At 33.7% G+C, this 23,665-nt stretch overlaps 2 protein-coding genes across 2 annotated transcripts; one reads left to right on the top strand and one right to left on the bottom strand.

Annotated features, from left to right (window-relative positions):
* Nucleotides 1-2,154: 2,154 nt before the first annotated feature.
* On the top strand, nt 2,155-17,452 carry LOC136772726 (integrin alpha-5-like). The gene is made up of 22 exons (XM_066725853.1): nt 2,155-2,275; nt 2,795-2,909; nt 3,040-3,157; nt 3,345-3,358; nt 3,447-3,552; nt 3,661-3,806; nt 11,560-11,687; nt 11,776-11,861; nt 11,945-12,133; nt 12,358-12,457; nt 13,222-13,399; nt 13,875-14,044; nt 14,144-14,268; nt 14,349-14,548; nt 14,664-14,877; nt 14,953-15,119; nt 15,192-15,372; nt 15,451-15,820; nt 15,898-15,997; nt 16,178-16,307; nt 16,787-16,846; nt 16,912-17,452. Exons 1-22 carry the CDS (start codon nt 2,155-2,157, stop codon nt 16,963-16,965), a joined length of 3,072 nt encoding a protein of 1,023 aa, XP_066581950.1. The 3' UTR covers nt 16,966-17,452.
* On the bottom strand, nt 17,039-22,324 carry LOC136772830 (nuclear RNA export factor 1-like). Its single transcript, XM_066725992.1, has 10 exons — nt 22,063-22,324; nt 21,636-21,928; nt 21,472-21,558; nt 21,158-21,401; nt 20,893-21,086; nt 20,721-20,833; nt 20,195-20,231; nt 19,876-20,108; nt 19,625-19,793; nt 17,039-19,554 (listed from the first exon to the last, which is right to left on the bottom strand). Exons 1-10 carry the CDS (start codon nt 22,139-22,141, stop codon nt 19,111-19,113), a joined length of 1,893 nt encoding a protein of 630 aa, XP_066582089.1. The 5' UTR covers nt 22,142-22,324; the 3' UTR covers nt 17,039-19,110.
* Nucleotides 22,325-23,665: the final 1,341 nt, after the last annotated feature.

The raw sequence follows: 23,665 nt of genomic DNA, 5'->3' as shown, positions 1-23,665 counted from the left end.
GGTGCGCATATAGGAGAGTCTCTACCCTGCGGAGATTAGCATAAATATGGCGTCTTGGAGCGGGCCGTTTGTCATCGTTAGCAAAGCACACGCTTCCTGGGACTCGTGCAGTCACACTCCTCTGAATCGTCGAGATGTTCTATTCCCTCGGGAAGTCGACATAGTCCCACAGGAAGGAAACCGCCGATGTAGCTCCGTAGATGCACAAGCCTTTTGCTACATCATCCATTGTGACTAGGACCGAAAATTCGTTCGCTTCGTATATATAGTGGCCAACTCTCGCCAAATAGTTTAATATATATATATATATATATATATATATAGACTAATAAAATTAATCACTCGACAATTTAGCCTGCAACGGGATCTCTGCTAATTTTTCAAAACGATCTCCAACACTCCACCCTCGTCCGGCATTAAACGTTAATTCCATTAGAAACCAGAAAGGGTTCTCCCGTCTCTCATAATTCACAGCAAGGGCTTTTCTGATCGAAGAAAAGGAAGAGAACAAAAAAAAATGAAGCAGGAAGAAGCAAAGGTTGAAAGCTTCCCTCAATCGTAAAGAGGATCTCTTGGAAATTTTAACAGTTACAGCTGGCAGAACCAACTCATCGTTATACTTCTTATGTATGAATGGAGCCGATAGAGAGGGGGTATTATAATATAAGTGACTTTGCTGCCACTTGAAAATTCGATTAAGGCTCTTGTGATGTCTCGATCGGGCAAGAAGTAGCTATTTTCGATCGGATTTCATGAAACGATCGTAAAGTTCTTACCGGTAGATATAAATGCAAGGGATTCGGGGCCCCTGCCGATGCAATCACGTAGAAGTCGGTGATAACGGAGTTTCAATTACGGGCCATTCGCTGCTCCCTTTGCTAATAATGGAACGATCGAAGATTAAAACTCGATCGGCCCTGCAACTGTACCTAGCCAGAAGCCAAGTAGCGAAAAACGCACACTGGCCAAGTTTCTTCAAAAACTGTACCATCATATACAGGGTGTTCGTATCAACCACCCACCATTCTTCCAAAATCTTCATTTTTTTTAACAATTTTTATCAATATTCGTGAGGCAGAAATTACAGGTATTTGAAAAAAGCAGTCGAGGTGTGATCGACCTTTATTTTTTATTATGACTGTAGTCAAATGTTTATAATTTTATGGAGTTAAATTGTAGAAATTTCTATTGGGCGTTTAAAGATAAAAAATAGGTAAAATATTTTTTAGAGTAGCTGGAAAGGCTTCTCTGTGCAAATTTTCGTTGCTATGGAACGAGAAATATTCGGTGGGATAAAAACTATAAAAATTAGAAATGTGGCGAGTCTTTAACGTGGACACACTATATATACCTTTTAGCAGCCATGAAAGAGACTCTCGCTTCGATTACTTTGCCAAATGTCCAACTCTGAGCGATAATTCACGATCGTTCAATCGCTAAGAGGTCCGCTCGATGACGCGCGAGAAAAGTTCTGTGTTGAAACTTGGATATTTATAAGAAGCGCGTTCGAAACGCGCGTATATATCTATATCTATATATACAGGGTGTGTGATTTAAGGCTACCAACTCGAGATATCTAGAAAGAGTAAGAGACTTTAAGATGAAAGTTATAAAACAATTTTTTTCTATCCCCCTCGGTTTAGGAGTGACCAATAATTGAAATTTGCCAATCAGCAGCCTGGTGATTGGATGATAATCAGTGGGAGGGTCCAGTGGGTCGGAACATTTAAACTACGATGTCAAATATGGAATTAGTAAACTCCTTCTTCAATCTGTGTTAGTAACTGTGCACCGTGGCTCGAAGACTGACAGAGCTAAAGAACAATCGACGCTCTAAAATATTTAAACGAACAATAATCTTGTATAATTGTAAAATTTACAACTAGTTTATAATTATCGTTTATAAATTATTAACAAAAATACCAGTAACTCAATTAGAAGTAATAATTATAAATTATATAGTTTACATATTTAAAAGCGTTTCGATTGTTTTCGTAACTTACACCACAAACCATTCGCACGCTCGGTTGTTCGCACGAATGTTCTACTAATTTTTCCAAGAAAATCGTTCATTCCCGTCACACCCTGTACATACAAATATATCGAGTAAAAGATTGGACGTTTTGTCGTATCGACGAGGCGATAAAATCAGAAATGATATGTTTAATGAGAAGCCTGAGATTTTCTGCGGCGCATTGTAGTTTTGACCCCCTGAGACAACCGGCTTCGCACCCTATTGCCTCCGACACGGACATCTCAATTAAATGCATACGAGGCAAGTGGGGTTGATAGAGCGTTTGGTCATAAATATGAATTATCCTTGGTAAACGCTCCCTCGGGCCGGAAGGGTGTCGCGGGAGGCCGAAAGTCGACTGCGATTTCGTCCCAAGATGCCTTTTAACTATATATAGTTCTCTCTGTATTTTGTTCGATGCCAGTCTTCCCCGTTGAACGTAAAAACCCTTCTATATATATATATATATGCACATCAAATAACCTCAGTAGAAAACCTAAACGCGCTTGCTTCCTGTGCGCCAGATATATATATATATATATATATATATACGAATCTAAATGCGTAATATCGATTCTTCTGGTCCTTGTTCAATCACGCTAATAGAAAAGTAATGTCGACGCATAAATCGGCGAGGGTGTCTATATGAAGAACGACGATGCGTTTTAGCAGATTGGTCACGATATCGATAATATATAATCTACGAAGCGCGCACATGTGTGGAGATATCGACTTTGAGATTTGCAAGATATATTGTACGTACAGGGTGTCCGATTTAAGAAAAAGCTGAGAAATTTGAAGTAGGAGAATCAATTGTGGAAAAGAAAAACTTTAGACTATCTTTTTTATTGTCAATATTTTCCCAGTTACGTGATAATATACTTGGGAACAAAGTGTAAGGTTAGTTGTATAGAATGTATATGTTTATTTTTTTATTTGATTTAAATGTGTGTGTGTGTGTGTGTGTGGATAGGAGACATGTTTTCGTTTCAAAAAATATACATGATTTCTGAATTTTATATTAGAGTGAACCTAAACGAATGTCAAGCACGTGTTTACTATAGTTCCTTATTTGGCATCGTTGTTTGGATATGTAAATTCAATAAAAGGTTCTGCAACATATTATTAGCCAATCGCAAGCTCGTTTATCGATCAATCTAAATTAACGATTAAGCAACAATTAAGGGCTAGGAATGGGGAAAATTTTACTCAAACTTTCATCTTAACATTTTCTCCCATTTCTATGTATTTTTCATGTGTCACCATTAAATCAAAACCTTCTATATAAAAATATACACGTATACACTTTAAAGATTTATTTAATTTCAAGAAGAGTCATAAACCGTAAGTCGTTTGGATAAAAAAGAAAAAGTTGAGTATTTTGTAGTAAGTGTAAGTGTGTCCGGGATCCATATTGGTGAGATGGCTCCAGGACAAGCGTGAATCGTACAACGTTGCTCGAACACGAGCTCCCCGTTTTCGAGCCAATAAGCCGCAATAAACTCATTCGACGTTTTACTGCGAATCGCTTTACAACCGTCGGTTACGAGGCCACCTAGCGCGGCTTCTGGCGTCGCGAGTCCAGGAATCGCCTATTCCTCCTAACCCCGCCCCGAACAGGAGACTAGTTACCGAAACTGCGCTAGTTTAAATTACGAGCCCTGGCGCCTTCGCGATTTATTTTTCATGGGGATTCCCCTCCCCACTCTTCTTCGTCAGCTCTCACGCTCTTTCGCCAATTTACTCCAGGATTCGAAACATTATTGAAGGCTGCTTCTTATCGATCTAACAGGTACTTCCTCTTGTCTCGATATTTACTTCGCAATATGGACTTTTTTTTATTTTTTTTATTGTATTTCATGATGTCAGAAATGATCCAAGAGAATTGTGGCTGTCTGGTACCGAATATTGTACGATAAGTGTATTTAAAAAAAATTAAAGTATTTTTTAATTCTATTTTTATAGCAATTTTAATGTAGGTATGAAAAGTGTGTAAAATGTAGATATTTTTTGCACCAGGAATTTTATATTTTTAAACTTTAAATACATTTATATTAAGCTACAGGAGTGGAAGAAAAGTTTACATACAAAAATTTTAAAGAATTTTTTCCCTAACCGGCGAAACATAAAATTATTTTGTACACAAAATTTATTCATCTTTTGGGCTTTCAAAAGTTTGAGGATAAACAGTGAATACATTTTTTTTTTAAGCGCCTCGCTCTAACCTATACCGAAAGCACAGGAAAACACGACACAAAAACAACACGCGCGCTTCAGACTGACCAACATTCACCATCTAGTATACTTTAACGATTACACGAATGTTTACAAACAAATAGACTTTTAAATTCAGCACGCACTGCACTCGAATATAGTAATATAGAATTTTGACAAATAGAAAGACTTTTTATTTAACCACACACTCCACCTGAATATTATATTGAGTTTTGACAAATAAAAAGACTTTTAAATGTACCAGCACTATGCAATTGAATGTTATATCGACTTTTGACTAATGTTAACACTTTTGAGTCCAGCACGCACCACACATCACTGTATCAGGACGTTTTATGAATGATTATGGAATAAAAGTGCGAATCTCGATGAAATTATCGATGAAAAGTGATTAAATCGCGCGGTCGGGCGAAAAAAGTGAGAATTCGGGCCGCTCTTCACTCGCGGGTGGAGGATTCGAAAAATGAAAATAAACATGGCGGAGGGACATCCGGGAGCGGGAGAACCTGCTCGGTCAAATCCGAAAACTGAACTGATACCATTTTTCGGATTTGACCGAGCAGGTTCTCCCGCTCCCGGATGTCCCTCCGCCATGTTTATTTTCATTTTTCGAATCCTCCACCCGCGAGTGAAGAGCGGCCCGAATTCTCACTTTTTTCGCCCGACCGCGCGATTTAATCACTTTTCATCGATAATTTCATCGAGATTCGCACTTTTATTCCATAATCATTCATAAAACGTCCTGATACAGTGATGTGTGGTGCGTGCTGGACTCAAAAGTGTTAACATTAGTCAAAAGTCGATATAACATTCAATTGCATAGTGCTGGTACATTTAAAAGTCTTTTTATTTGTCAAAACTCAATATAATATTCAGGTGGAGTGTGTGGTTAAATAAAAAGTCTTTCTATTTGTCAAAATTCTATATTATTATATTCGAGTGCAGTGCGTGCTGAATTTAAAAGTCTATTTATTTGTAAACATTCGTGTAATCGTTAAAGTATACTAGATGGTGAATGTTGGTCAGTCTGAAGCGCGCGTGTTGTTTTTGTGTCGTGTTTTCCTGTGCTGGGAACGGTCGAAGCAAAAGTGTCAAGGACTCTCATAGCCTTTGAGTTTGATTGATTTTATAGTTAGTCTTAATAAACTATCTAATTAACCCATTTCGACCGAAAATGGCACAAATTTCATCTTCCCTTTGCGTTCCTAGAAATGATAAAAAAAATAAACGGATCGGTATGTGTTGTTATGGTTATGACGTCTATGTTTTCTGTTATTTCCAGTAATGCAAAAGAAGTTTAAATTCTTACCGTTTTGGGCTGAAACGTTAAGCAGTTAATGCTTTTAAAGTACATACGACTTTTTTCTATTCACACATATTATTACCCTTCAAAAAAATTATTTGAAAATTGAAATTTAGAAAAAATATACAGTTTAGGCTTCTTTTTACATATAAAGAAGTGGAATCATTTTAAATAGGAGGGATGGGGTGGTATGTTTTTAAAGACAAAAACACAATATTTCATAAAACATCATCATCATAAGAAGATATTACTCATAATAAATACTTACTATCAAAATTGAATACTAAATTTTGAGATTTTGAAATTATATTCTTCAGCCAAACAAATTGAAGTACATATACATATATATATATATATATACGCATTTTTATATCAAATCTATTGAAAAATAAAGAACTTGCATTGAAAATAGTCGAAAAAAGTATATAAATTTCTATTTTTATATTTCGAATCTTCGGTGGCACGAATAAGTTTGATCTAAATTGGTTAAGCTTTCCCACTACTAATTTTTTTTCGATTATCTACACAAAACATCATAGGGGAATGCTAAAAAGTAACTTTCGATTTTTAACGACCACCCTCTATAGTATACCTATACTACTTGCAGAGAATGCCTCGAGGCCGGAATTGAAACCACCTCATTACCAGTGCGGAGACGGGTTGACGGAGGGTTGCCCGTAATTCATTTTGTGAATATCGAAGCTAAATGTTGCTAGTATTTTTTGTGCTTTTTAACTCTGTGTGTATACAAATCACATATGAAAGACCCTCCACTTAAAACATCCCAAAGCATTGATGAAGAAAAATATTTATTTTCATAAATTCAAGTATTATCGATTCTCTTCACCACAAAACACACTTGTCAATGAAAACAGTTGAAAATTTCAAAAAAGTAGTATAAACAAAATTTAAACCTCCAATCATTACAGAGATATGTTTCTTCGTGCATTATACAGAGCATTTGAATCATGAACAATATACATATACAGATATCTCGATTTAAGGGTATCAAACTGAGAAACAAGATTCATCACTAATTGTCAATTATCAACAGTGAATAAGAATAATCCCCGCGAGATCTCAACTTGACCAAAATTTCTCTACACCAATCACGTGACGTCATTTGTCATAATATTTAAACGCTTATATCTCGAATGGCAAAATACCGATTTTTAGACGACCTTGAAATTTCTTTAACGCACAACCTTGATGAGTTGCTCCCTGTATTACAATCCGATCGTTTCGTTACACCCTGTACATATATATATATATAAATAGAGAGAGAGAGAGAGAGAATCGGTTAACCGTGGGTAGCACCGGTAGCAGCCGGATGCGAGTGTTCCAGGCGAAGAAAGAGCCTGGAAGCAGATGACACGTTCGTCCTGGCGAGATAAGAAAATGGCGCTCGTAACACGAGCAAGGAGGAAAACGGCAAGGCAATCGCCTTTACGACGCTATAGCATGATACGCCCAAAGGTTTGCTACACCTCGTGCATAACAACAGCAGCAACCCAGCCACTCCCATCCTTCCCCTTTTACAACTTTAATTAAACGTTTTCTTCTACTGCCAAACAGACGTACACTGATCTCGCGATAAAGCTACGACGTTTATACACGGGAAATAACAAAAATTACCATTTCTCAAGTCCAACTACATACATATTATATAAATATAGCAAAAATGCTCGACATAAAAGTTATGATTATTCGAAAGCCGAAATATTTTCAAAGAGAAACTGGATGGAAGGGCATATTGGTAATCTTGGTGTGTATATATATATATATATAAGTATACACGATAGATTTTCCGGAGAAGCTCGCTGGGTGGTAGCTGGAAACCTTGCAAGACGCTATCACGGTCAAGATGGCGGTTTCTTTATAGCCTGCTCCATCTTGCATTAGCATATATACACCTTGCCCCCAGCTATTCCACCCCTTTCCATCAACTTGCCATCGAAATCCGCGTAGAAGAAGATTTTTTGCCGAAAAAACGTCGATTCCTCCCCCCCCCCCCCCCCCCCCCCCCCCGATTATTTATCGTCCCGCGCGACGAAAGAGCGAATAGAGCCGCGAGTTCGGCGTTTCCCGTTCATATATATATATATATATACACACGCGCACACGTGTATTTTCAAATGAATTTTTAATTGGGCCTGCGTCAGGTCGTATCTTTCGCGCAAACAATTCATAGAGACGCTCGGCCTCGGCGCGAGAGACGCGAATCGCTCGTACACGCTACGATAACTATGGTAATACGTTAGAATTAAAAGTCCGGTTAAGCCGGTAATAATTCAAGATCCGCGGTGTATCAAGGCAAATAAGCATAAATGAATAATTGCACGATAGATAATTTAATGTGCTCTCGCTGCATGCCAGCCGATTTAACCTACGACCTGTAAGTACCTGAAATTCCATGCCAGTTATCGTGGTCGATTTAATTATGGCGCGCTCGTACAGCGTGCTATATACATGTAGATATATCAGCGGATACGACGGATGGCGTCAGGAACGTTCCTGGAACGTTCCAGGAGCGTTACTGACGCCATCGCCGGGAACACGCCAGCGTGGAATCGCCCGGCAAAGGGGGCAAGGTCCGAAAAAGCCACTTGTAGGGCAGACATAACCTAGTTTGCAAAGTCGTTTATGCATATCATGCAATTTTCTTACGGTTTTCCTCGTGTTAAAATATGTATAGAATCGAGTTAAACCGCCCGCGCAGCGGTTTGCCCTGTGGCCGCCATGAGGTACAGCCACGGAAGCTGTTACCGAGTCATTTGCATGGCATCACAGCGATTCCGTTAAAATCCCTCCATTCTCTACCTTCCCCCTCCCCCTCCCTCTCTCTCTCTCTCTCTCACTCCACATCCTCCCTCTTCACTTTTCTCTCCATCTCCACCCTTCAACTCGATTTGCCAAGCGCAATCTAAATATAACCCGCGCCTCTCATAACCTATTTCTATATACGAACAATTAAAACTATCGTTGAGAATAAACGTGTATATGTTTGCCCGCGTGTGTGTGTGTGTGTGTGTACGAGAGAAAAATTCAGCTTTGCATTTCGGTGCCAAGCAAGAGAAAAGAGGAGATTGCAAATTCTTCGGCAATATTTTCCGCTTCCACGAGACATATGTCCGACGTGTCGAAGAGAAACAGCGGAGTATCAGTATTCAGTAATTCAGTATCGGGGGCACATCGCCAAAAGTTACGCCGTCCGGCTCTGAGGAACAAGGATAGCAAATACTACAGGCGCCGACAGACTTTTCCTTCTTAAGCGAAACTGCATATTTTAGATTTTACAGTCAGATTTTGAGGAAGCTGGGTGTATTGTTTAAACAATGTGTCTTTATTTTACATTGTTCAGTAGTGTTTTATCTTTCGCATCGTAAATGAGTATATATAGATTTAATGATTTCGTTATATTGATTATATTTTATGTGGGATCGACGTATTATGTCATTTCGTGAATTTCTTTTATAATATTATACATTTTATTGTGTAATAATGCTTTTTTTAACACTATAATGAGCTTTTGGTGGAATATTTATAGAGCTCTCTTAAAAAATATAAAAATGTTTTAACTTGTTAGTACCATGCTCTCTCCCTCTCTCTCTCTCTCTCTCTCCCTCTCTCTATTTCTGATGTGACCTACCCTCTTGCCATTTAAACAGTTTTATGTACCCTATATTAATTTACATAATCAGATATAAATTCTAAATATCGCCTTTCTTTCGTTATTCTTTCACCGTCTCTTTAAACACTTCCAGGCTGATTTGTCAAAATAAGCCACACCAGTTTCCTAACAATCAACAAAGAGTTTTGTGATAAGAGAAGCTATGAAAAACAAGTCTATTCTAGGATTACACTTTTCTACTTAAGGATGCTTTATTCAAGTTCCAACCCTTACAGAGTTTATTGGCTAATCGATCATTGGTACGATGGTAACCTATTCTAATTCAAAAACTAGTCAACAGTTGATACAGCAACGTAGTAAAAATGTATACTGATGGTAAATGGTAATATAGAATGAGATAATAAGTGTAGCACTGATGGTAAAAAATATTGGTATATGATATATCTGCAAGGGCGTGGTATTCATGGTAAAGCAGATTACTAAATGATAAAATGGGTAGACATTGAAAGGGAAAAGAGCGTTATCTTTGGTGGGTAGGAGAATGACCTAAGGATAAAATGTTTTAATGGGAAAAAATGACCTAAAATCGCGCGGTAACTTTAGACACCTAAAAATTACCGACCACGTGACTGGTGTTTCCTCCTCGAAATTTAGGGGATGGTAAAATATAGTACATATTAATTTATCGTAACTTGTTTTTACCTGCAAATAGATGAGTGCAGTGAAAATGAAAAAAAAAATGAATGCAGTATATCAGAATAAGTGAAACGCGGTTAATACTTTGCTCGTGTTTAGAGGGCAAAACTTTTTCTCTTTAGTTTAACTTTATTTCAATTTGTTTATCTTTAATAAAATATTTTAGAAAGGGCTGTGAACTTTATTTGTACATATTTAGCATTTGATACTTCCTTTGCTCATAGACACGTCATACGTAGAATATCTTGCTGATATACTTTATCATCATTCTCTCCTGAGCTTTGAACTAAGCTGAAACATGTATTACAGACAGTTGTAGAATGACTTTTACCCTTTTAATGTCAAAGTCGAGAATATTTAGCAATAATGCTACCGAGATTATTATTAACTTTATTGTTTCTTAAAGTGTCAATGGGCTATAATATTGATTTGACAGGTGTAAATATTTTTGGAAGAGATAAAATAGTACAAAAGGATAGCTATTTTGGATATTCCATTCATTTATCATTTTGGGGGAAAAAATTGTGGTAAATGTTTTTGATTATTTGTGATGTACAGTTGCATGTGGAGAGAAACATTAATATTTAATTCAACTGTTAAATATGACACATAAAGACTATATAAATATAGTTGTAAAAACACCGATTTTATAATAGTTAATTCAACATCAAAGTAGTACGAAGTTTTATTACACTTTAATAATTCGAGCACATATTTGAGATTTCTGAATTTTTTCTAAGAATCACCTAGGAATTTTATAACTAGCAGTATTTTTTTTTAATTTTTCAAGAAAAGTATAAAAGATTCTTCGAACGACTAAGAAGAATATTTTTATTGATGTGTTCTGCATGCACGTTTAATTTCTTTTCTCTTTGTTTCTTTCTTTCTTGTTGATTCCACTATACAGTAAGTGATAATTCAGTAGTAATTCATTGCGTATAAATTATGCAGCTTAATATACTTCTTTTTCCCTCCCTGTGCTAATTAGACAATCATAGGTAATTAAAAGTTACCAATGTTTTTTAAAGGATCATAGTGGGAGCTCCTCGCGGAAATTATAGCTTTTCAAATGTACTTCAACCTGGTTCAGTTTTTAGTTGCAAATATGATGGGTCCTGTACTTATATTACACCTAAAGAAATCGAAAGAGAAGTAGGATACATTAAACAATTGAGATTGTCAACTACAATATATAAAAAGAATGGATGGTACGGGGCTGCTATAGATTCCGATGAAAACACTGGCATCTTAACAGTAACGTTTATAATTTTTATGAAAATAACAAATTTTCGCGGAAATTCAATAGAAAATTTGTACTATACAGATATGTGCACCAAGAACAGTGATTGTCATTCATCAAAATCAAACTGATCACTCGTCGATGCAGGGTTACTGTTATACAGGTTTAATCAACGATACGAAATTTACAATGGAGGACAAAAATAATAATTATTATGGTATTTGCTAGAATTTATTTGTTATATTCTCTTTTAATTTAAACAAGAATATTTCATTATCCAGATTACAGCAATAAATTCTGGAACGATCCGTCGCATGGCTTCTCTGTTCACTATCTAACCAACAAGGTGGATGTACCATTTTTCAGGCATTTCACAAACCTTTAAAACTTTCAACCTATTAGCATCGAGTTTAATCGACAATTTATTAATTGCAGAATAGCGATGAGAAGAAATCTGATCGCATTATTGGAAATCCAAATCTGAACCGAGCTGGTGGTGTGCAGATCTCGCGCAATAATAACAGAGTTTACCTTAAATTGAATGACGGAGACGATATGTCTATGATGGGTAAAGATGAGATAAAACAGTAATAATTAAATCGTTAAATAGTTGTTCATTTTTTGGGAAGATTAAATCATTTTTATTACTACTGTAGGTTATGCCGTGACGTCAGGCCGATTTTTTGGGAAAGAAAAAATGTTTTATGCCGTCGGTGCCCCAGATTGGAATTACCGTGGATTGGTAATGGGAAAAATATGATAAATGTTTCTTCCAACTTGTGATTGGATCACGATTTATTTTAACGTGAATTTCATCGATTTTAGGTGATACTAATTGATGCGGTTAATGAAAAGTCCGTCATGAGAGTAACAGGCGAGGATATAGGCGAATATTTTGGAGCTAGTTTGGCAAGTGGAGATTTTAATGGGGATGGATTGGACGACCTCGTAATTGGGGCTCCACATTGGGCAAATGATAACGGAAGAGTTTATATTTACTTCGGCAACAATATGGTAATTAATATTAGCTAATTAGTTAATATTATCCAAGACTTCTTTTGTTTGTATCTTAATCAGTGTCTATATAAGTGTAAACCCAATCAAGCCTGGTTAAATTAATCATAGATTCGAGTAGTTCGGTTATCGTTGTATCAATTATATCACCTTTACTTATATATGATTGATATTTTCAGGCTTGGTAGGATTGGATATAGATGTTTTTTTATATTACTTTTCAGAAAACCTTGAAGGGGCCTTTGATCATCGAGGGTGCGGTTACCGATGCACTCTTTGGCTACGCACTCTCTTGCGGAGATTTGGATTTCGATGGTTTCGACGGTTCGCCTTGTTTCCATTGAATTTTTTATTCTCTTCAATTTAATAATTATATAGGGTGTCTCGAAAGTCCCGAAGCGGTTAAATATCTGGAAAACTGAATCTTTAAAAAAACGAATTGTCCGAGGACCTTTAACAATTACTGTTAGAAAATTTTCAAGTGCAGTCCTTCATTTAACCTTGGGTAGAGTATTGAAGGTCGTACGAAGATCATCTTAAATTTTTTAAATAAAACTTTTTATTTTTATTCCATATTTTTATTATCTCAGAAGTTTTCCAAACTTCTATTTCCACCTTTTTCTTTTTTTCTCGTGTCGTTCAGTCATTTATGAGATATTTTGCTTTTTGAAATTACACGTAGATGTGGATTTTGCCGAAGCAATGTGTGTGATTGCTAAGTCTACATAAGCATGATCGCTCACTTACGTGCACTTTTCATTTGAAATATACATATATAGTAAAAGAATAAATGAGATAAAAAATGAAACGATGATTTTAGAAAGTTTTTCAGATATAAGCTACAAAAATATGAAATAAGAATTAAGGGATTACAATTTAAAAGTTCAAGGTGACTCTCATATGACCTTGAATACTCTGGTTAATGTTAACCCAAGGATACAAATTAATAGACTCTTAAAGGGGCTTTTTAGAAGTCCTTTTCAGATCCTTTCGTAACATGCTTAGTTTTTAAGATATTTTACCACATCTCATGACTTTGAGTCACTCTGTATGCACGAGGACAAATTGATGGATCAATAATAATTTAGATATCATTGTTGGAGCGCCTTGGGAGGGCCCTGGTGTAATTTACGTGTACAATGGCGAATCTACGATTGCAAACCAGAATTCTATTGAATTTTCGCAGAGAATTGCTGCTCGAGACATTTCGGAAGATTCGAAAATTTCTGGATTTGGCTTTTCAATATCTAATTTAGCTAAGGAACGGTATGTACTGATTTCTATTTGAATATACATGTACCCCATTTAACGACCCATTAAAAATTGTCAGCTGATGAAAAGATTTGCAAATGAAAATTCACAAACCTTTCCTCAGTGCCTGCTAATTACTTTTTTTTTTTTTTTTTTTTTTTTTTTTTTATTCCATTTATTTTTGAGAAAAAGCAACTCGTGATTTGAACCAAAACAGCACTATGAATTGAAAATCAGTCTCAAATAACGCCATAATTTTGCCCAAATATTTCGGTCCAAACAGTATTATATAGCTTGAAATATCCTGCAGTTAATTAATGGCCTTACCAAATGAGGTCTTTACGATGCGATATATATTGCTGTTTAAATAACGTACTTTATTACTACTACTTAATAAATCATGTAAAAATAAAATTTAACTATTTCTGTATATTTGTCTATATTATAGCATAAAAATATTATGATCACACTAATATTTCGTTCAAATTAGCATTGTTGCTGTTGGAGCTTATAAATCAGCAAACGCTTTTGTTTTCAAAACAAAGAAACCCGTTGGTGCTATTCTTCTAATGTCGACGGAACCTTCGGTGCTACAAAAAGACTCGAAAAACTTTACTTTGACCGTATGTTGCGTATTTTCTGATATACGGTACAACAAAGGTATATATATTTATTATAATAAAATATTCTATAAATTCAATAAAACAAATGTTCGAGTTGAGATTAATGAAGATAGTTAAATCATTTGTTTAATTCCAGAATTTCCAGAGGATTTAAAACACCTCTCTATAACAATAGACGAAGACTTTAAGAGAACTGGGACCGAAAATGTTCTTCTTACATTCGGTATATCAAACTGTCAGCGCTTAACAATTTATTTACAGGTGAGCAATTTGGATAAATTTTGCACGAAGTAAATAATATTAAAACGAGTTACATTATACTCGATAAATCTCTTACACAGGAAAATGTTAACAATTACATTGACCCTATTAAAATTATTGCTCAAATAACTTGCGCTGACCAAAAACATAAATTCAACTGTATTACATATGAGAATAAGGAAATAATTACAGAAACAACTGTCCCGTTTGATATTGGATGCGGCAAAGATGAGATTTGTGTGTCTAAAATTCACATTGATGTATTTTTTGAAGGAGTTTCGTGAGTATAAATTTATTTAATTCATTGTTATTATTCGAATCAAATATTCAGATATATATATATATATATATATATATATTAATAATCAGGATAATGCAGTAGAAACTTATTCCAGGAATGGTACAACATGGATAATTGGATCTGATAATCTTTTTTTAATAACAAATATTACGAATTTCGGAGAACCAGCATATATCCTATCGGTAATTTACGTACTTCCGGAGAACGTGGTTTTACGAAGTATTTTACCAATTTGTCACGAACAAATCTCAAATACTACTTTAACAGTAATGTGCGACATTGCCAATCTCTTTGATACCGACGAAAAAGTATCGTGATTTTTCTTTTCTTCATTTTACTTCCCATAAAATACTCTACGTCCATTAGAGAAATTTGTTTTGCAGAGAACCATCAAATTAGATCTGGATGTTAAAAATTTAAATAATGCCTCATTGCATGGTAAAGAGCTGGAATTTATTGTAAAAATAAAATCGCAGAATCAAAACGTAGGAATTAACGAAACTAAAGTGCAATTAAATTTATTTATGAATGCCTCTCTCGCGATCAATGGGTTGGTAAAAACCATGAGGAGTATCTAATCTAATGGATTTTCTTTAAAGTATATATCTATGTATTTTTGCAGCAAAGCAAATGCAGATTATTATTATATTTCATTGTTGGAAAAGGAGAAAGATCGTGTCAACTTCCAGCATATTTTTCAGATCTTGAAATTTGGATCAACATTTATCAATACTGGTAGAGTAACTATTCAGGTACCTGTGGCAATCAAAAACATTACAGTAATTTCTGCCTACAAACCTACGGTGAGAAAATACAATATATATTTTTTTTAACCTAGTTAAGTATATTCTATCTACTTAAATCAATTGAATATAATTTAGCTGGTTGTATCTAATAAATTGTATCAATGTTCGGCAAGCAATGTGAAATTTTTTGAAAAGAATAATGCACCAGTGATTATACCTCAGAGTGAAACTGACATGTCACTGGAAATCTTTGACGAGGAAAATATGCATGGTAGTAAAACGAAAAGAACTGTTAAAAGTTCATTAAACAAAACTTTAGAAAGAAATTTAGATTTGTATGACACAAGGTCGACAAGTAAATCAGTGAAGGAAAGTATTTATCTAAATTGTTCAACCCCGAATGTATCCTGCGTTTTCATTAATTGTGACTGGGATGATTCGAGGGAAATGATGAACGCAGGCATGCTTGTAATAAATTTTGCTCTTCATTTAAAAGAATTTCAAAGTAAATTTTAATTATTGTGAATTATATCCTCCTAATGTTATTAGTGATACGTTTCTTAACAATCATATACATTTCAGGCATTTTCGATGATAAGGAAAAAATAATTTACTTTAACACTGAAACGCATGTCAAAATTTTTGATCCTCCAGTACACTTAAATGCTACATTTGGTGATAGGTATTATAATGAAAAATATATTCTTGACACTTATTAGTAAAAGTTTTGTTAAACTTATCTGTTTGGTAAAACTTGTGAAATTGAGTAAAATTTACCGCGGCTTACAATTGTTGCTAAATGGATAAATCTTAACAATACCTAGATAATGAAATCAGCTCTAATGATTAATATCTTCTATAGGACTTTTGTGAGATTAACCTCTACATTTCATTACGTACCAGAAGTAAAAAAAGTAGCTTGGGTGACAATATTGGTATCAGTTTTCTTAGGTCTGATCATAGTTTTGTTTGGTATATTAATTTTATACAAGGTATTTATCTATAGGATATCTACTTTAAAAATTTATCATCATTGTAAAAGATACAGTTTTTGATTGATTTTAATATGTTTCTAGACCAAATATCTCATTTTTTGAAAAAGTTTACTCAAAATATTATTAACGTTTATTTTGTATTATAACGATAGCTAATTACGTCTCTAATTTTATATACTTTAATTGAGGGCTTGGAGAATTTAACAATTTCCAGGCCCTGTTCTAATTACAACAATTACTGTTAATTATTTAAAAAATGAAAAAACGATAGCAAATTCCTTTTCCGTGCCGCTAGAAATGTTTTGTGCAAAGTTTCATTGGTCTATAGAATGAATAATATTCAGTCAGATTAAGTCAATCAAAATTGCATGTACGCTAGCCCCTCAACTTGAACAAAAACTATTTATTTTATACTTTATTTTCTTAACTAATATATTTATTATTTCGCAAACTTTATTTAAAACTTTATGCTTCAGCTTGGATTTTTTAAACGTGTTAAAAAGATAGAGCTCGAAGCATTGAGAAAGAATGGAATGGTATGTTCTATGGTTCACCTATTATGGTAGAGTAAGAAACGTGATAATATTACGAAAATTTTCAGGTTTTATTAGAAAGCATGCAAGAAATAGAAGATTCTGAGAGAGAAGATACATAGCTATTTATATCTTAAGACTTGAATGGCAACTGCATAATTATTTGGGATATCTTTTGATATAAGTACGCACTGCTTGATTTTCAATAAAAATGTATTTTGTTTTCATATGACAAGTATATTTACATTGCTCTTATATTTTTATGTCAGGCCTTAATTAAAGTGAACATATATAAGAAGGCTATATACAGTATTTTTATGGAATAGAATGAAATTTACATATTAATCTTTCGGTATAATTCTATGTTATTTATAATCGAAGTTTCACCAATTTATAACTTTAATTGAAAAAGACTTCATAATTGAAAAACTAAATAAACTTTGTAATTTTCTATCTAATGCAGCCATGAAAATGAGACATACTATAATGGTATAAATTATTAATATCATTAATTGTTCTTTCATAAAGTAAGAATTAATTACATTTTTTTTATATTTTTTTTTTCTTTTTTTTTTTTTTTTTTTTTTTTTAAGCAAACTGAATAAAGTACTCATAAAGTAAGATCTGCAGCATTGAGCGTGTTTACTGGACACACATAGAGAATGTTCAACTCTAGAATAGTGAATGTCCAGGGGCCAAGCGTCTGACTCACTTTGGAATATTTATCACATTCAGTGAATATATATCGAGTGCCTCCTCGATAAACGAAGAGGACTTTAACCTGTAACAGTTATATTGAGTGCAAACCACTAGAACTTTCGTTCAGGTCCGAACTTTCAGAGTCAGACGTCTTGCAACTGGTGATAAAAACCACCGCAGTTGTCCGCTCCTTTATGCTACATGTTTATCCTTGTTCATCCGATTTTTGTTTGAAAAGGGTAATGAATATCCAAAGCATAAAACTGCCTGTGAACTATTTGCTTTGATGTATCAGATTCATTACCAATACGAATTTCATATTTTATAACTAATATTTCTTCTAAGAATCACATTAATAATTTACAGCTTCATAATATGTCTTACTTTCATGCAAAGCCTATACAATTCACGAAGTTGCGATGAATATGATCTTTTCAGTTTCAAGAAACTTTACGTCAAAAAAAAAGCAAAAGAATTTCTCTTCTTTAAATCTATTTACAATAGTTTTAAATAGTCCTGTTTCTATGTTTGTTATATTATTAAAAACAATGTTGCTTCTTCCCGAGTTTACTTCTTCATAATTAATTATTTTTAATTAATCACTTATATATTTTTACTTATAGATAGATCAGAATGCCAAATATTTTATGGAATAACATTTCTTCCATTTTGTTTCTGTAAGATTAAATAGATTATTTACACTGACTACATGACGATATTTATAAGCATAACAATAAAGTTTCCATCTAATTTTAATAGTGAATGTGTTAATAATCTCTTATATAATATTTAATATATAATCAAAATTGTCTGCTAGTCATGCAAAAAATGAAAATAAATATCATCATGTATCTGCTAGTTTATCAATTCTACAAACATTTTTTAAATATAATTTCCTAAATGATTCAGAAAAACTATATTTAAGTAATGATTAAAAAAGTACGATACGTATAACGTAAGAGAACTATACTCTTATAGGTTTTGGTAGTAGTAACTATACGTATTAAAGTAATCTTTTATATCCATAATGAAATTAGATTTTTTAAAGAAAGCACAGAAAAAGTTAAGTTAATCGCATAAAACACCGTTAATTTCTAAACCTAGCATTTTTGCGTTTCTCACGGCTTCTATAACGCTACTAAGTTTCATAGCTCTTCACTACACATTCAACACACGCGCGCGCACATACACACAAACACACCCACAACATTTCGACAAACTTAACTTTTAATGCGACTTATTTTTAAGCAAAATAATTTCTAGCTAATTACTTTTGTTATTGATATCTAGATTCTTTAAAAATAGTTTTTCAAAAAAAATTATTTCTGTACCTAAACGATGCCCTAGATGAAATAAATTATACATAGCCTAACTGTAATTAGTTATTATAAGTAAATGAAAAGAAAATATAGTAAAAGAGGGAAAATAGGAGATTGAAAAGAAATGAATAGAAAGGTAAAGAACGAAATACAGCAATAGGATGAAGAATTATAAATTGTAAAGTTTCAGGACATACGTAGGATAGTTAATTTGAAATTTTAAGATTTTTTGAATAAACTTTCCACCTTTCACTTTTTAAAGGCTTCAGGTGGTACTTGACCTCGTTTAAAGAATTCTTGAAATGCAGCAAGCGCGTTATTATAATTCCACTGCACCTCTTCCAAACATTTTAAGCTCCATTCCAGGTTCATATTAGTTTGTTGACTTAAAGTTAACGTCATTTGTTGCTTAACGTCCTCGGTTAACTGAGAAGTTGTAATCGCAGTAGCCGCTAAAGGCGCTGCACCGGAAGTGGATGGAGTTGCCGGTGGCTGGGCTGCTGGAATTTGAACAGCCGACGCCTGCTTTTCTTGGGATTCCGTTGGTTGATTTATATGCAATTGCTCGTTACGAATACAATAGCCTGTTCCTTCAGGCACGATTATGAACGTACGATTGAAATAACGATTAGGCTGATCTCTGTTATCTAATTCTTTAAATAATCCTGTTACGGTTATCAACATCATGGTGTCCTGAACAAAATTGCTATTTTTATTACTCTAATTAAATTAGTAATTTAAAACCATAATGCAATCTACTTACAGCAACTAAACTAATATCCATTGTAAAGGTATTTAAGTTGTGAGTCGTTCGTGGCAATTCTGAGATAAACGAGACAACTGGTAATCTTCCTTGTTTGAGCAGTTTTCTTCTTTTATTAGGATCATTTGACCTGAATAAATTTCTGTTTTCTGCCAAATAAGGGTTGAATCTGGATATAAATTAACGAAATAAGTGATTTTTATACTTCGCGCATGATTTTCAAATTTATACTGTAAAAGGTAAACATTTACTTATTTGTATTGTGTGCGTATGACACGGTTAAGCTAAAGCACGCGTGTTCATGGTAAGCATCCAAGAGGGGCTGTCTATTTTCGCTATCGAAAATAGCAAAGTACTGTTGTAAAAACTGACTTGCAACATCTTGAACTTTTGCATTAGCAACAAACATTCTGTTGGTTGGTGGAAGTTTGACACCATCGTCGGCTACGTCGAATAAGATTGGCTTTGGTAGCTCTATACCATCCTGAAAACATTTTTTAATCAATCAATTCAAATTTTATATTCATTCCATTTCACACTATTATATTGAACTTTACGATCACTTCTTACCAGTCGCAATAGCTTCGGAAATCGTTTCCTCACATCGCTACGGCCAAGAAAGAAAAGCCAGAAGCCCGGAAGCTCCAAGTTAGTTGTAATAGAAAATATTTGTATTTAATTATTAAAATCACCTAGTCATATATCATACAAAATTGACTAAATCTAATTGTAATCTTTCCGACTGGATATAAACTCAAGGGTACATCCCTACCAAGCGTGCAAATGTTTTCAAATGTGTGCAAACTGAATGATTCTTGGTGATGATGTAAAACAATGTGTTTAGGTTAGCATTTACAATGACATCCTCAGGTGTTTTACAGATTTCATCGGTATAATAACCAATGCTACGCAATGCACATAGTTTACATCAATACAAAGTAATTATTAAGTTTGCAAACATTTGAAATATTTGCACTCTTGGTGGAGATGCACCCTAAGAGAAATGATAATTGTATATCTTTTTAGCAACAGCAGAGTATTACACATAAAATAAAAAATATTTTTATGATATAAAAAGATTAGAGCAACACTATACCTAATATAATCACTTTGGCGTGTTTTATATTTGCTGCAGACAGGATTACCGGCTAACCTTAGTTCTTCAAGCTTTAGATCTTTGATAACATCAATTTGATTTATCTCACGTATCTAATACAAAAGTTAGTGTAAGCTTGTTTTTAATTTTAATTTATTACTAAATGTTTTACCTTATTATCTCCAATGTAAAGTATCTTTAAATTTGGAAATTTTGTATTTAAAATATTTAATCTTTCTATAATATGCAGCTTATTGCCATCCAAATTTAATGCTTCGAGATTAGGAATATGCTCGGATACAATGTCTAGCACAGACATTAGCATAACTGGTCTGAATAATGCACAGAAATAATCATTTATCAAATCTAAAAAAAAAATAATTGTTTTGTAAATATGCTTCTCATAATAATTAGTAGCTTTGATATATCCAATTTACCTGGATCTCTATGAAATTTGGATAAATCTAAAGCATTGGTTTTGACAACATATCTTTTTGACATAGCTAACTTGAGCCTTTCTTTTAAAGTATCATCTATCTCACATTGTGGAAAACCTGGTTTCACTTTTATGATAAGCTTAAAACCATCATTTGCAGTAATTTTTCTATCACTACTTAACAGTTTGCTAGCTGTCTTTTGATCATCAACATAAAAAATTGCTTCAGTGCCTATGACTTTATACTACCAAGAAAGAAAATTATTCAAATTATTAATTACCAAGAAAGAGATGAAAAGAAACTTTGTTACTTACCATAATTGGATCAAAAGTTTCAGGTTGTACATAACTCAACAATGTTGTTATTATATAATCTTTGCTATATTTATGTCCATATGGTATCTATTAAATATGAACAATAGAATATTGTTATATTTATTAGGTGTTATTATTTCCACTCATAGATTGCAATTACTTACACTAATTTTGTACCAGTTTGCTTCTCCGAGTAGAGTTGGTTTTGGACGAGCAGGTGGTTCTGCTCTACGTCCTCTATTGGGCCAACCATTATTTCTTGGTCTTGGTGAAAAACGACCTCCTCTTATAACCACTTGTCTATTATTGTTATCTTCAGCATTATCTCCACAGAGCATGGAAATATCCTCTTCAAAGTTTTGTATACGAAACTTGGACCTTGCTTGTGGTTTAAATGATACTCTGGGTCTGCTTGAAAGATGAGGCCCATCTATTCTTCCTCCCCTATCGTCGTGCCCTGTTTAAAAAAGACAACTATTAAAAAACTTTGTAAACAGGTGAACACAAAGAAAATTTCATGTCACGCCATTCCTACAATGGAGGTAAGCACGCATTACAAATGCTTGAGACAAAATTGCAAGATTCTCTTACCGAAATAATGCTTATTGAAATCATTATTGCCTTTTGGCCTGCGATTACCAACTGCAGATTTATTATACTTTTTAGGCATCTTCTTGCTCTAATTTAAAAGCAAATGTGACAAACTTGATACGTAGAACGTAGAAAGTGAACGTAGAATTGAGAGAGAGGGAGAGAGAACCATAAGGTTTACTCACACAGTAAACACGTAATCTTCTGGGTATCAAATATACCGTTGTTTATATTACACACACTATAGATGCAGCCAGCTCCAACTTCACGCCGATTATGAGATGGAGGGGGAAACGTTTTTCAACTAGTCTGCCAATCATATGCGTATTTTACTTAGCGGCTGAGATCGCTGAGTGTCGGACGGATGCACCAATTTAGCTTTCCAATTGGCCTAAAAATAGACACAAATGGACACAAACGGACACAAATGGTACATTGCATATCATACAAACTAAACATTTGTGTTTTTGAAATACACTTACACGAGAATTTTAGGCTAAAATGACTAATCCGTTAAAGCTAAATGGCTAAGTGGAAAGCTCCCCTCCCACTCAACGCGTCAAGGAATTGGCGGGAAGTTCGTATAGTAAAATACAAGAGACAAAGGATTAAATCATAATTCTCTCTCTAATATAGATAATGTTATAAATTATATTATTAAAATATATTTACAAGCGTGACCTTATATAGGCTCGAATTTGTAAATCAAATCAAGCTTAAGTTTTAGCTTAACAATTATTAGCTGCGTTTGTTTATTAACTACGAGTGCTAAAACTCTACAATGTATGTCACATAAAATATATATAGGTTTTCAGTACTGGCAGTGCATAAAGTAAACGAAGTCGAACGCAGCCTTAAAATGAAGACCGCGCTGAGAATTGTTAATTGAAGATAAAAGTAAGGCAATGTTTTTTCAATTATCAGACCGTCCTATATAAATTTAAGATTCATTTATAGATTCGGGCCTTAATACATATATATAGATTGGGTTAGAAAAAATGATTAAGAATTCAAAAAAAAGGCTGTATGAGTTTTAATTGTTAAATTGTCCTTTTATATTATAATTTTTTAATATTTCCACATCTTTCTCTTTACCAATCTTACAGCCAAGTGTTTCGAAAGCCATGTAATACATATCGCAACTAAAATTATGAAATTGAGAAGCTCAAATTTGTACCGCGGAATGCGATGACTTTTAATTTTGCATTTATTAAGTTCATTTATATATATATATAATAAAAATTTAACTCTAGAAGTGACTGGAAGTTCTCCGTTTAGAATAATATACCAAAGGAAGTGATGGTTATTCCATTAACTGGACCGAATTGTAAATGGTATATACAATTTGTGTGCTTCAGATTAGTGGGATCTCTTGTTCTACTAGAACGAGAAATCCGAATGTATAATATGTAGCTTATTCCTGAATGAAAAATATTTATTGGTAGAGGGAGAGAAAAATGCAATATGTTTTATAAAGAATTCATATATATATATATATATATATATATGTTTAATTCCCATTTACTATAGTTTAATTTTTAATAATAACTTATTTTAAATCCATGTATGTCTGTTCGGTTTGTTTATATATAAGATTATGGTT

This window comes from Prorops nasuta, unplaced genomic scaffold (assembly GCF_024137725.1).
Source record: "Prorops nasuta isolate Cenicafe-Biocafe unplaced genomic scaffold, Cenicafe_Pnas_1.2 PNAS00004, whole genome shotgun sequence".
Classification (NCBI taxonomy): Eukaryota; Metazoa; Arthropoda; class Insecta; order Hymenoptera; family Bethylidae; genus Prorops; species Prorops nasuta.
Note: the sequence above shows the minus strand (reverse complement) of the source record. Positions and strands in the feature narration are given on the sequence as shown.